The sequence below is a fragment of the Psittacula echo genome, assembly GCF_963264785.1.
Source record: "Psittacula echo genome assembly, chromosome: 4".
Classification (NCBI taxonomy): domain Eukaryota; kingdom Metazoa; phylum Chordata; class Aves; order Psittaciformes; family Psittacidae; genus Psittacula; species Psittacula echo.
In genome coordinates, this window is record NC_137738.1 from 40,495,306 (window position 1) to 40,509,076 (window position 13,771).

The 13,771-nt window shown below is 48.1% G+C and overlaps 1 protein-coding gene across 2 annotated transcripts; it reads right to left on the reverse strand.

Annotated features, from left to right (window-relative positions):
- Positions 1-3,040: 3,040 nt before the first annotated feature.
- Positions 3,041-13,504, reverse strand: ZBTB2 (zinc finger and BTB domain containing 2; the record flags this gene model as incomplete). 2 transcript variants are annotated; one of them, XM_080615490.1, is made up of 3 exons in its annotated part: positions 3,041-7,670; positions 9,212-9,395; positions 13,173-13,504. In XM_080615490.1, 2 exons carry the CDS (start codon positions 9,382-9,384, stop codon positions 6,308-6,310), a joined length of 1,536 nt encoding a protein of 511 aa, XP_080471616.1. In that variant the 3' UTR covers positions 3,041-6,307. The 2 variants fall into 2 exon arrangements, with proteins under 2 accessions (XP_080471616.1, XP_080471615.1); XM_080615489.1 differs by lacking the exon at positions 13,173-13,504 and having other exon boundaries at positions 9,212-9,417.
- Between the last annotated feature and the right edge of the window lie 267 nt (positions 13,505-13,771).

A 13,771-nucleotide genomic window follows, 5' to 3' on the forward strand; every position in this document is an offset into this window, starting at 1 on the left:
ACCTGGGGTGGCACAGGGTCCCCTGGCTCCTTCTCCCCTTTCCTATGAGGAGATAGGGAGAGAAACAGGAGCATCTCCTGCACATGCTCTCAGGCGAAAGGGAAAACTGAAGCTGAGATGAGGGAAGACAAGACCAAGAAAGAAGGGGAGAAAACCACATTCTTTTTAGTACTTCCATGCTTGAGACACTCATTTGGTGTCATTTCAGCTGAACAGTGTTCTCTGCTCACACTCTCCACCAGTTGTTACACAGACTTTTTGCAGCTTTCCCCTTCCTTCTGCAGATCCTCTGCAGCCCTACCCCAGTGCAATGCTCCCATTCTGCTTCTCTCCCAGTCCTAACCCTTATCCTACACCTACAGCCTGGTTGTGAGTGGAGCCTTGTCCAAAATCCCCAGCCCTGGCACAAGGTGAAAAACCCTTTGGGTGGGTAGAGTGTGGCCCCTCAGTCATGTGTAGATGACTCGTTCTGGATTGTGGCATTGCTTACATCAAAAGAGCAGTCTCAGGGAGCGCTCGGGCTGTGGCCTTCTTGACAGGGCCAGTGTGGCTGGCTGCAGCATAAGCCTTTGCCACAGATGTCCCTCTCACCTGGAGAGGCTGTACCGTTCCTAGACCGAACTGTCTCTTCAGCAAGTGCTTGAATTACTCTAGTTATACCCTGGAGTTTCTCCTGGGTTTCTGAGTAGCTGGAGCAACTCATCTGTGTAATCTTAATACATCTGTTACTGCAGGATGATACCAAGAAACTCCCTTGGAGAGCAGACACTGAAGAATGATTTTGCCATTTAGCTAGTAGGTCTTAAAGACAAACTGAGGAACTGCCCTCTTCTACAGTGCTTGCAAGCTGGTGTGTCTTCAAACCCACCAGCTTTACTTTAGTCAGAGCAATTCAAGGCTATCCAGAAGACGGTGTAAAGCTCGGAGTGTTACTCTTTTGCAAATGACCTCTCCTCCTTATGCTCAGTGGCATAGACAATCAGTGCTAAGTGCCAGTGGTATCATATCCGTATTTCTCGTTTCTTACAACCATGTTTAATGTAATTCCTTGACAGCAATAGGAAATAAATGTGCTCATTTCCGATGTAACAGCCACCACTGAGGAGTGGCACTGCAAACAAGTACTGCTACCAGCAGCTACTTGCCAAAGCAAATCAATCCTCTTGGCAGCAGCAGCTGCAGTTGCTTCCTCTCACCATGCAAAAACCTCAGCTCCTGTATGCACTCTGGAGGGGACCATCAGCAGGGCATGGCCAGGCGCAGAGGAAGCCGTCACCTCACACTCATTTGCAGGAGTATCAGAGGCAGGAAAATGTTTTATATGGTGTTGCAACACTAGGTGACTTCTCATGGTAAAACACTGCAACAGGCTGCCCAGAAAGGTGCTAGACGCACCATTCCTGAAGACATGCACAGCCAGGCTGGATGTGGTTCTGAGCAACCTGATCTAGTTGAAGGTGTCCTGCTTATTGCAGGGAGGTTGGACCAGATGGGCTTTAGAGGTCTCTTCCAACCCAAACTATGCTATGAAATGTAAAACACCTCCGTGCTACTTCTGTGCCTTGAATGTTCCCACTCTTTTAAGAGGAAACAGCTCATAGAATGTTAAAACTAAACACACCAACCCAAAACAACCCCAAACTCCGCTCCAAAACAGGAAAGGTGGTGTTCTTAGGGGCACAGCCACAATTTTACAGTTTAGGTGGCTGCTTCCTGAGTAACTGCCTAGCTGTCTTTCCTACTGCCTGTTTAGCATGAGCTGCTTTCACCATAGGTCAGCTCTCATAGCATAGCTCTGCACACAGACACGAGCTTATTACAGATTTCAGCCGGACACTGGTGACAGGGTGGCCCTTTGCTCCGAGATACACTTTTACTCAGGGACACTCCCCAGGCCTCAGTATCACCCTGGCCTGTGGGAAAGGTAACACACTGCCCCAGTCTGTCAGTTTTCAGGACTAAACCAACTGCGAGGATCCAAATCCCGTTATCCACGCCGGCAGCGGGTAACGGGTGTGATAAGCCCACTCCGCCTCTCAGGCACCCAGCACCAGGACGCCATGTCCCTCCCTCAAGCACCCAGCAACGGAATGCCATGTCCTTCCGCTCACACCGGCAGTGACCCGGCAGGAGGAGGCGGGGGTAGCACAAACCCGCCTGAGGAGGACGGGAATAACCGCCACCGGCTAACCGCTGCCCCGCGCATGCGCTGCCGGCCGTTACTGCTTCCCACAGACCCGCCGGACCCGATCTCTGCAGTTGCAGTGGCGTCTCTACGCCCCTTCCGTCCTGTCAAGGACCGAGCGCCGGCGAGCCGTGAGTGTTAACCTCTGCCTTCCCGCCCCGCGGTCCTGCTGCCGCCCTGCACGCCTCGCCCGCAGCTCCCAGGCAGCGGTTCTCGCTGCCCTGCCCTGCCTGCGGGAGGGCAGTGCCGGACGCTGGGACACTCCGCCTTAGTGCCGCTTTACTTGGGGTGAACCCGAAGGGCTGCGTCATTGCACCCGTTGGTGCTTCTGAGGGATGTTGTAGGGAGAGGGAACGTATTTGTTACACAGGCGTCGTGTGTGAGAGGAGAGCGGTGACCCTTCAGGGCATACCCGCGGTAGGGTTTTGTAACTGCAGATGGTACAGCAGCTTTACTGGAAAATAGTAACTAGGGCAGGGAAACTGAACTTCAGTAAACTCGGTGAACAGGAGTGAGGTTTCTCTGAAGGTTATTTTGCAGTTCTTGTACGCAAATCAGGACTTGTCCTGGGTCTCTTTCCATTGCCAATATTGCCAAAGATGTCTTCTGTATGCCTCAAAATGAGCCTTTTTTTTTTTTAATCTGTGCAAGAATGCAGATTTAAAATGCATATTAATGAATAAGATTGAACTGTAGAAATGGAAACATACAAGCTCAGGTAGGATAACAGCTGGGCTTTTTAAACAGCCAGGATTTATCACCACTGGTAGTGTATCAGCCTTGAACGATGGCTGATTTTCACTGGTTAGTCAGCAGTTCCTGCAAAGCTGTCTTCTTTGGTAGAAAATTCACAACTTCAGGAGGTGAGCATATTGGCTGAGTAATGAGCAACTGGGTCACAAATTTCTGTGTCAGAAGTTTAAAGTTAAAACCTAAAGTTATCTTTAACTGTAATAATAATTCAGGCAGGATTTAATGAAGAATCTTGAACAAAACTCTAATTGTAATTACCCAAATTCTTGATGCAGCTGTTAATAACCATAACATACTGTTCCTAATTCATTGTAGAGGAACAAAACTGCTCAAGCAGGGGGAGGCAATGACTTAAACATCACTATGGAACATCAGACAATAACAGGTATTTAAAATAAACCATTATCATAGCTGAACACATATAAAAATAATCTCTTTATTATGACTTTTTTTTTTTTTTTCTCTTTACCTAACAGTGTTATTTCTTAAGAATAAATATGAACAGTTGAAAGTATCTTTTCTGGGCCTGCAGTTTCATGCTTCTGGCCAGAGCAGTGCTGCCATAACCAACTTCTTCGCTGTCTGCTTGTTCCCTGCCCTACACTGCCCATTCTTTTAGCAGCTGGGAGGCCATGCTGCCCAGCAGATGCGGGTTCACCCATATGGGAGTCACCACTTCCCACCCTCTTCAGCCTGGATGTTGCCAGCAGAAGCACTGGCTTCAGTAAGCCTCCCTCCTCCTCCCTGCTTGTTTCTGCGCTTGCGCAATCCATGAGTTGCCTAAAACCCTCTGCAGAGCTGAAACAGGGTACAAATTTTACAGAAAAATAGCAATTTTAAAGACTGGTTATTTTTCAACACTTGAGCCCATTCAGCATGTTCTCCAGACAGTGGAGAAGGAGAGGTGAGAGTAGGAATAAGGTAAACCTGGTGCTGGGGAATGTCTCACAAAAAGTGGTGTGGCCATCCATGTGTACCCTTCTGATACAGCCAGCTACCTGGGGCATTGAGCTGTTGTACTCTGCACTGGCGTGGAGCTGAAGCTCTGTAAAAACACGAGCATCTGACTAAGCAGTAGCTGACAGATGAGGCAGCAGCACCTTTGGCAGCTGTAGTCATTTTGGAAATGAACTTCTGACTGCCCCCTAAACCACAGCTACCTCAAAAGCCAACTTTACCCTGAATCAGGAAATATGTATTCTTTTGTTTTCCTACTCTGAAAGAATTTCAGGCTAAGTGAGATGAAATAAAAAACTTCTAAAGAAATTATACTGGTAGATGAAGATCCTAAACCAGTTTTAAAACGGGCAACACTAAAATAATTGTGTAAGATGTGATTTCTTTTTACCTCAAAACATTTTTATACTTTAAAGTAAAATAAACTCATTTAAAATTATTACTGTAATATAACAGATAATAAACACCACTTACAATAATTGTAACATAATAAACTGGGAAAAAATGAGTATGCAGTGGTTTTTTTGGTGTTTTTTTTGTTTGTTTTTTTTTTTTTTTTCCGCTAAATCCACTGCTTTAACCTTTGGTAAGCTATTTGTTCATATGTATGATGGAGGTTTCAGTCTGATAAACAGAATATATTGCTTAGCTTTTAAACCAATTCAGTAGGAGCTCTTTCAGGAAGACTGAAAGCCAACAACCTTTCACCTTCAACTGAATAAATCATATCCCATTTAATTCAGTTTTTATTCAATGAAATGATGTATAAAAACTTACAAATCTGAGAACTTAACTATACACAAAAAGATGATACTCAGTTTAAATGTATATGCAGAGAAGAGCTGTAGTTTGTGACTTGCACTCCCGCCGCTCCCCAAAAACACACACTGTATCCATTTATGATGGGGCACTTATTCTGTCTGCTTACGCCTTCTGTTGGCCCAGTAATTGCTCCGTGGGCTTCATTGCTGCTGTCAGTTTAGGGTTTTAGACTACCAGCAAGAAGTCTGGGCATATATATAAAATAACAAGAATCAACAACTTGATTTTGAACACAAAGATGCAGTGCTACCATCAGCAGTAACTAAAACTACAGAATTCACCCTTTCAGGTTTTGCAGACTTTGTCTTGGCTTTGAAAATAATGGGACGCTCACAAAGCAAAATTTGCCAGCACTACAGATTCACTTTAAAACCACCATGATCCCCTATGACTACAATGTTTCTGCACCACTTTTTCCTCTTAACTCATGCCATTAAACCAAATGAAATTGTGGACATTCCTTGCCTGGGTAAAAAGCTTGTCCTTCTCTGTCCATCCAGAATGACTGAAACCTGCAGCTAACAATCCATACATGTGCTGCACTAACAATGGCACTATGCTCACCAGTATGGAATTCTCCAGTTTCCTTTGTAGCTTGGGTGACCTCACTTACCTATTAGCTTCTCCTCAACAGGCCAATAAAAATGCACACAGCTTGGAATGCTTTATATTTGATTAAAAATAACCGTGCCATGACTATTTTTGACAAACAACTAAAAGACATTCTGGGCTGAATCTGAGAGTAGACGGCCAGTTACTTAAAAAGGACATGTGCATTTATCTGCCTGTACCAAATATACACACAAACACTTTCTATATATATATATATAAAAAAATCTTTATACATATACAGTATTTTTTTATATATATATATATGAAGATTGCCATCACATTATTATTATAGCTACTTACGTCAAAATTTGACCAAGTAAGTACTTTGCTTGACTCAATGATGCTATCTGAAACAGATACCCAAAGGCATACTTGAAGGAAAACATATGGCTAAGAGAAACCCAACACCCTCAGCTCTTTTAACTCGATGAACAGAGATTTTTACATTCACTGAGAAAAGTTCTGAGGGTTTTAAGTTATAACTGTAACCAACTTGCACATGGTCTTTTAAAAAGCATGGTGTTTTAATCTGCCAGATCTTCTCAAAATGCCTTTTACCAGGGAAACTAATATAAATATATATTTTTTCTTAGTTTACCAAACTGATACTCATTTTTCATTATGCTCATCATTGTATCTAAATACACTTTTAAGCAATCTAAATTTTGTTTAAAATCTATTAAATTTGGATTAACTAATACTATCAACAGTTAGCTGGATTATTTTTACACACATTCCTTTGTATTAAAATCAATTATGGTGGTTTGACGCAATAGCTTTCTGTTTGTTTTGGTGGGAGAGGCAAGTCCAATTTCCTAACGTGCCAGTACAGTTCTCGTTGCTGAAGACAAAGGGTGGGAAGAAGGCTGGTGGAAAAGATGGCAGGGGTACGTGACGTAAGAGGTGGGGGGGAGGAAAAGATTGATTTAATAAAAAATAAGTAAAGAAACTTTAAAAAAATTGATATAGGATTCACATTCAGTCTAACAACACTGCTTCCTGCTCCTTTTTGATGGAGGCTAACACTGCATTATCAGTCTCTGTGGCTTCTGTGTCCCCACCACCTAGCAGAATGGAGCGATCTTCTTCTAGTGTAAAGACAGAGTTTTGATTTTGGCACGAATGTTTGACTACTTCATTGGGAGTGGAAAACGTTTTGTCACACAAGTTACATTTGTAGGGCTTGTTGGTCTGTACTAGCATGTTGTCCATTTGACTGCCTTCCTCAAAAGTACAGAGTTCCAGAGTCTGTTTGTCCACCATGGTGTACGTGTCCATGCTCTGGTTTAGGCACACGTGTCTGGCAGCCTGGTTAGCCCTACAAAAGCTTTTGTCACAAGTGCTGCATTTGAAGGGCTTGCCAGTGTGTATGTACATGTGCTCCCTCCAGTGGCTTTTCTGAATAAATTTGCGACCACAAATGGAACATTCGTATTTCCGTCTTTTTACTTCCCTCTCTTGATCTGCCTGCTCCAAGTTGTCTATGTCTGCAATATCAGAGGGGGGTGGTGTCTCTGACTGCTGCTGCCCATCAATTATTGGGGAATCTGAGATCTGCTGCAGCTCGCTGTCACTGATCATCCCTGCTTCAGGCACTTCCACAGCATCTTTATCACCTGTGTTATTACAGAGAGACAAAGACATATTACTTTCTCCCTGCTGGTTAGACGTGAAGGGAACTCCTGTGTGAATCTGCAGGTGCTCACGCAAACTACTTCGCAGATTAAACCGGCGACCACAGAGGTGGCAGGCATAGTATTTCGGGAAGCTTCCGTTCCTTTTCATAATGCTTGGCTTGACATGTGCTATTGTGAGTGAGGCAGGCTGCTCATCTGAAGAAGATGCTTCCATGTTGGCCTCTTCTCCTGAAGGTGAATTATTACCAGCAGCAGACACCAATTCTGGAGATAAAGAAGATGGCAATGGGTCAGAAGCAGACATATTTGTCCGGCTCACTTGTGGCAGATTTGTAGCTAACTGTGAGAGCTGCGAGCCTTCGGAAACCTGCTCCTGGTTCATTCGTGACGTCTGTGGCCTTGGTTCTCGCCCAAGTTTGTCAGTCGCTGATGAAACCTTAGTGGGATGTCTTATCTGGTGATCTGCAATCTGAATGCCATATAATGAAGATGCTAATGGAAAAACTTGATCTGGGTGAGAAAAAGTTCCCTGACTTGCAAGGCTGGCCTCCTGAATTAGTGGATATGCATGCAGAAACTTTATTCCCTGTTCTAGTCGAACTGGGTCAATAAGTTGCGGTGCCATCTTCCCCGTGTACATCAAATGCAAGAGATAACTGAAGATATCTGGCTGTATGTCAGTCGCTTTCAAGCGGACACATTCACTGAAAGGAGAAATAGAATGATCAATAAGAGGTAAGGAAAACCTTTTTTTTAACCAGATCTAGGTTATTCCAGCATTGGTAAAAATCAGAGACATCTACTTAAATTCAAAAGGCAGAATCTGCAATAAATACAGAGAAATGCCTTAACGTAAAAAAGCTCATCTTACTGCCCACTTGAAAGATGACTTTTTTTTTTCCCCCCTCAGAAAAGCGATTGGCTTGAAAGACAAAGCTGCCCGTTGCAGTTTGCTCCTTTCTAAATTGCTGTTATATTACAGATTTGTTGTCACATGTTAACATATTTGGTAAATTGTGATGATATTTTCCCCCTTACTTTGGTTGGATTCAAATGCATCAGTAGCTAAATTAAAATCTGCTAGCACTGGACTCTAAATTCACAATTTACTAAGCTTTTCTCAGTACTTAGTCCTGGAAACACCTACAAATTGCCTGTTTGGCTTCTATGTCTTACTAAGTGTTTACAGTTAGACTTCTGCAAATGCGTGTATCACCTTGTCTCAACTGCATTATGATCCAGAAACTGCGCAGGACAGGATGTGAATCCCCTGAGGATCTGGTGCAATAGGTGCAGCCTGAGCACATCCAACCTGTGGATGCCACGCTCCTTGTAAAGCAGGACAGTAGCTTCGTCCCTTGATCAGGGAAGAAGAAATGGCAGCACCAGCGGTATATCTGGTCAGGTTACAGTCTCTTGGTTACACTGCTTAGCAAAGGGAGATGCTTTGGCTGCCATGGAAGCCTAACAGGACTGAAAGCACCTAACAGGACTAGCAGCCTAACAGGACTGAAAGCACCACCATCCTCCAGCTGAGAGCATTCCCTGTGCATCAACCTTTTGAAACACCCACCACTCCTCCAGCTGAAGCTGGATGTCTGTGCAGAAAGAGAGGCAAGGTTCACAGAAGAAAAAATATCAGGAACACCTTGGTTAGGCCACCTGGCTAACAGGATTGGAGCTGGGATTCTTGCTGGTTTTCAGAGTTACTTGCAGCTCTTGTATTAAACAAACATTAAGGACAGAAATTCAGGAATGGTCATGACTCCATGCTGTGGTCCGAATACTCTTAGCCACAGTAGGTTACCAAGCCAAAGAGTTAAGAGTTTCACTCACTTAACAAACTTTTTGAGATAGTTCAAATATTTGGGAAAAAGACCAAATAATCTTTAAAACAGTCTTATGCTTTCGTTACAGAAATGCCAAGAATAGTGCCAAGACAGACTAGAGGATAGAGAGTAGGGGAATGAAAGCATAAGAGTGAAGACAAGATCCTTTAAATTCTAGGAATTCTATGCTTTTTTTTAAGGATAAAGAACTTGTGCTAAATTGTAACAGTAGTGTTAATGTATCACAGTTTAACACATTTTAAAGTGAGATTCTATTTTGCAGACAAGTCTGGATTCCCTATTCCTCATGTCATTGCAAGAAGCAAAAAGAACATTTTTAAGTTTCAAAATGCTGTTAGACCTCCTTAGCTTAGCTAACTTAACATCCTTTGAACAGTGAACCTTTTTACAGTTACCTGGTTTGATGAACAAACAACATCTTGAAGTAGTTGGAGAAAGAGGCAAGGACCGATTTGTGTGCCTTGAAGTAGACATCACCAATGGCCACTGTGCAGTCACACAGGAAACCAAACTCTCTCTGAGCATTTAGCTGCTGCAGCAGAATAAGTCCATGGTTGGCCAAATCCATTTTTTTGCACTCTGTAAAGCAAATGACTTCCATGTAAAAACAGTAGATGCACAGATGCAACAGTAGCTGTCTCTTAACAGGTATTTTCCTCTAATATCCGTATGTCATGCTCTAGTAACACCTCTTAATCCCAAGGTACTGTATAAATGATATCGTACACGCAGGCAGGTTTCATGCTCACTGATGCGATTCACGAAGGTGCAAGCAGTTTGCCAAGGCTTAAAAAGCAAAGAAGAGCCAGGACTAAAGAGTGCTGAAAAGGTACGTGGGGGCTTGGATACAGAAATACAAATAGCTAAAAGAGAGGAAGAAACATTGTTAAGTAGTTAGAACAGCTATTTGTAATGGGAAGGACAAACTATTTTGATTATTACTTGACTGTTCAAACAGGAAAAATAAATCTCCCTTCTGGTATCAGCTATGTTCACCCAACCGCATGGAAGAGGAAAGAGCAGAACCCAGTGAAAGACAAGTTTAGATACTTTTAACCTGAATTTTCAGTGTCTCTGTATATCTACTATGCTATGGGCAGTGCAGATGCTCTATGAACAGAAAAGAAAGAGAAGGTAAAACTAAGGGAAGTGGCTCAAAAGCAGTAAATTTATCACAGAATGGTTTGGGTTGGAAAGGACCTTAAGATCCTGTAGTTCCAAGCCCCCTGCCATGGGCAGGGACACCTTCCACTAGACCATATCACCCAAGGCCCTGTCCAACCTGGCCTTGGACACTGCCAAGAATGGAATAGTCTTGTTTGTTGCCTTTTTTTTTCCCCCTCTCCTCCAAATGTAATAGGAAGTTACTGAAATTTTAGGTAAGGTACAAAGAACTCAGTAAGAAACACAGTAAATACTTATATAATAAAACATACATACAGTATAAATTCAGTGAAAACTAGAGTGTGGCTATTTTGGGGAAGGGAATAAAAGTGTATTCCATGTGTGCCAATACATTTAGTCATTGAAAAACCAAGTATTTCTACTTACTGGACAGTGAAGAATGCACTCTTATTTAGACCAGCAACCAGGCTGACCAATTGCATTCCCTTGCATTCACAAGATATCAGAACTCGCTTAAGTCAGGGGTGAAAGGGCAAAGAAATACTATTTAAGATAAAGTTGATTATTTTCTTACACTAAAAGAAAAAAAAAATCAAGTTCAGCTCTCTTCAGGTCCATCCTCTCCTCCCTAAGTTACTGCATGTTTGTATAGACAATAATCCTCTCCTTTCCAAAAGGGGTAACACTCGCTATCAGCAGTACCTAAAACCCTATTAATCGTTATTTAATCCTGCAAAGTGCTCCATGAAGGTAGACTTTGCCATGCTACGGAAAACACACCGTTTTCTCTCTGGTTTTGGTTTGGTTTTTTTGTGGGTTTTTTTTTTTTTGTTGTTTTTGTTTGGTTTTTTGTTTTTTTTTTTTTTTTTAGCTTTAATTTAGGCTATTCTGCTTGCCAGATATTTTAATTCATCAGTGCTAAGTCCAGTTTGTACTTGGACAGCAAAATTTGTCAGGCAGAGCAAACCATCAATGGGAAGGAACTCCAAGCCAGAAAGGCATTTTTTCTAGTTGCTATCACCTTGAATTTGTTTTGCCCATAGTGACAACAGTCACTGTGGCACTCGAAGCTGTTGTCTTTTGTCAGAGACCTGAATTAATCTCTTTGCATGAAATGACATGGTTCATATGCAGGCACAACACTAAGTTCTTGTGTATATTCAAAAGATATTTAAATGCTTTGAACTGAAAGCACTAGAAGAATTACACAGCAGAGGAAAAGAGTAAGGAAAGCACTCTGTACATTATATAGCAGTCTTCTAATACCTGAAGGGAGCCCTACATAAATCTGGAGAGGGACTTTTTACAAGGGCCTGGAGGGACAAGGCAAAAGGTAATGGCTTTAAACTGTCAGAGGGGAGATTTAGATTAGACATTAGGAAAAAGTTCTTCCCTATGAGGGTGGTGAGGCGCTGGCACAGGTTGCCCAGAGAAGCTGTGGCTGCCCCATCCCTGGAAGTGTTCAAGGCCAGGCTGGATGGGGCTTGGAGCAACCTGGTGTAGTGGAAGGTGTCCCTGCCCATTGCAACAAGATGAAGTTGGAACTAGATGATCTTTAAGGTCCCTTCCAACACAAACCATCCTGTGATTCTAGGTATGTGTGTGCTCAGTTTTACCCTTAGCTAAAAAAATACAACAGTGATCAACACCAGCACGGCCTGCTGTAGTGTTGATAGGTTCAACAGCTGCCTAACGTACTTCTTGTGCCCCGGAATGACTTGGGGACAGCCCTTCGGCCACACGGCTGACAGGCAGGCCGGCTCAGCCTTGTCACAACTTTTCAACATCACCCAGCTCGCTCGACGGCGGGTGAAAAACCACGTGAGGCCGAGCCCTGTCTGAACGCCTGCGTTTATTTCGGAGACACGGGGGGAAAAGCGGTGGGCACGGTTCAAGGACGAGACCGAGAAAGCGCCGGTGCCGCCCCGCAGAGGGGGCGAGGCAGGTCCGGGAGAACAGCGCTGCGGCCGCCGCGGAAAGAGGGGAGCACCGGGACCGGAGCGCAGCAAACACCTGCTGGCCCGGTGCTACCCGGCCTGCCGCTTCCCGATATCCACTCGCACACCTCACGGACTCCAAACCTCCCACCGAGCGCCCGGCGTCCCTTCCGGTTCAGCTGCGGAGGGCACCAGCCCCGGCCGCTCACGAACGCGCCCCACCGCCTGGCAGTGCCTGCTCCTCCGGAACAACGGCAGCCGCTCGGTACCGGGCGAGCTGCGCTACGAACCCCGGGCGGAGACCCGCGCTGGGGCCCGAACCAGCCGCGCCCGCCACGCCAGGGCCGCGCGCGCGCGCCGGCAGCGAGGAGCGGGAGGCGAGCGCGACGCTCGGGAGTTCCCGCCGTCTGCCGGCGCCATGGCGCACGGCGGGGGCGTGGCCATGAGCCCGCCCGCCCGCCCGCTCCCCCGCCCCTCTCGTCCCCGGAGTCACGCTCGGCCTCAGTGGCAGAGGTGACGGCGCCCTCCCATTGGCCGCCGGGGCGGAAGGCCGGGTGTCCGCGCGCCGCTCTCACTGGCTGCGCCCCGCCCCTCCTCCCCTCACTCTCTGCCCGCCTTTTCCCCCACCACCCCCCACCACCCCCCCGCGCACGCCACGCGCGCACGGACGGACGGAGACAGCGCGAGACGCAGCGCGAGCGAAGCCGCCAGGGCGCGCGAGACGAGAACCGCCGCTGCTGCCGCCGCCGCCGGGAGGGCCGCCCAGCCTGCCGGGGACAGACAGGCGGGGCCGCCCCCTTCGCGCCGCCCCGCCCGCCCCTGCGCCGGATGCCGCCGGACGGGGGGGCCGCCCCGCTGCGGGCGGGAGGCCGCGCGGGCCCCGGCCGGGCCGGGCGACACCCCCACCTTTCCTATCCCATCCCTTCTGTCTTTCCCTTTCCTCCCCCAAATCCCCGGCCCTCCTCTTCCCTCAGCGCGAGCCCATACCCCCCCTCCCCCCCCGGGCTGTGTCCCGGATGGAGCCGCCCGGCCCGGCGGGGGTTTGTCAGGAGGCCAGGCAGCCCCGGCGGCGCCAGGCGCGGCCCTGCGCCGCCTCCGCAACCCCCTCGGCCCGCCGCGGCGTGCCCGGACCCCGCACCCGCCGCCCCTCGCACACAATGAGGAGGTAGGGCCGAGCAGGCCCCGCCGCGCCCGCCACCGCCTCAGCGCGGGCCGCGGCCGGTGCGGTGGGGCCGGGCGCACGTGCGGGCGGCGCCGGCATCCCCCCGCGAGGCGCGGCACGGCCGGTGCTCACCTGAGGGGCGCAGGCCGCCGAGGCGCCTGGTGTCGCGCGGGCCGCCGCCGTCTCCGCGCCCAGCAGCAGCAGCAACAACGGAGTCAGCGCGGCGGCGGCGGCGGCGGCGGCTTTTCCTGTCCGGTTACGTTAGGGTCACATGACCGAGAGCGGAGCACAGAGGCTGCAGCGAGGAGCCCCCGCCGGGGGGGAGGGGAGGCGGCGAGCGCTGTGGCGGCAGCAGCAGCAGCAGCAGGAGACACCCAGCCCCCGCCCGCCCGTCCCTCCCCCGACTGCTGCGCGGGCCGCACCGGCGGGACCGGCCCCGTCGCCGCCTCCCTGCCGGGCACCTCCGGGACTGCCGCCGCTCCGGGGCGCTGCCCCTTTAAAACTCCCGGGGGTGGGGGCCGGTGCGGCTCCCACTAGTCTCAGCCGCTCGAGTGCAGCGGAGGCGGCTCAGCCGCTGCCAGCGCCCCTCTGCTGCCCGGGCTACGGAATAACGGGCCGGGCCGGCTTACCGGCGGGCCTGGCTCGGGACCGTGGCAGTGTGCGGGGCCGGGGCGGCGCTGTGCTGCGCTCGCTGCCGCCGCTAATGCTTTCCCGGCGCCCTGCCGGCCTCG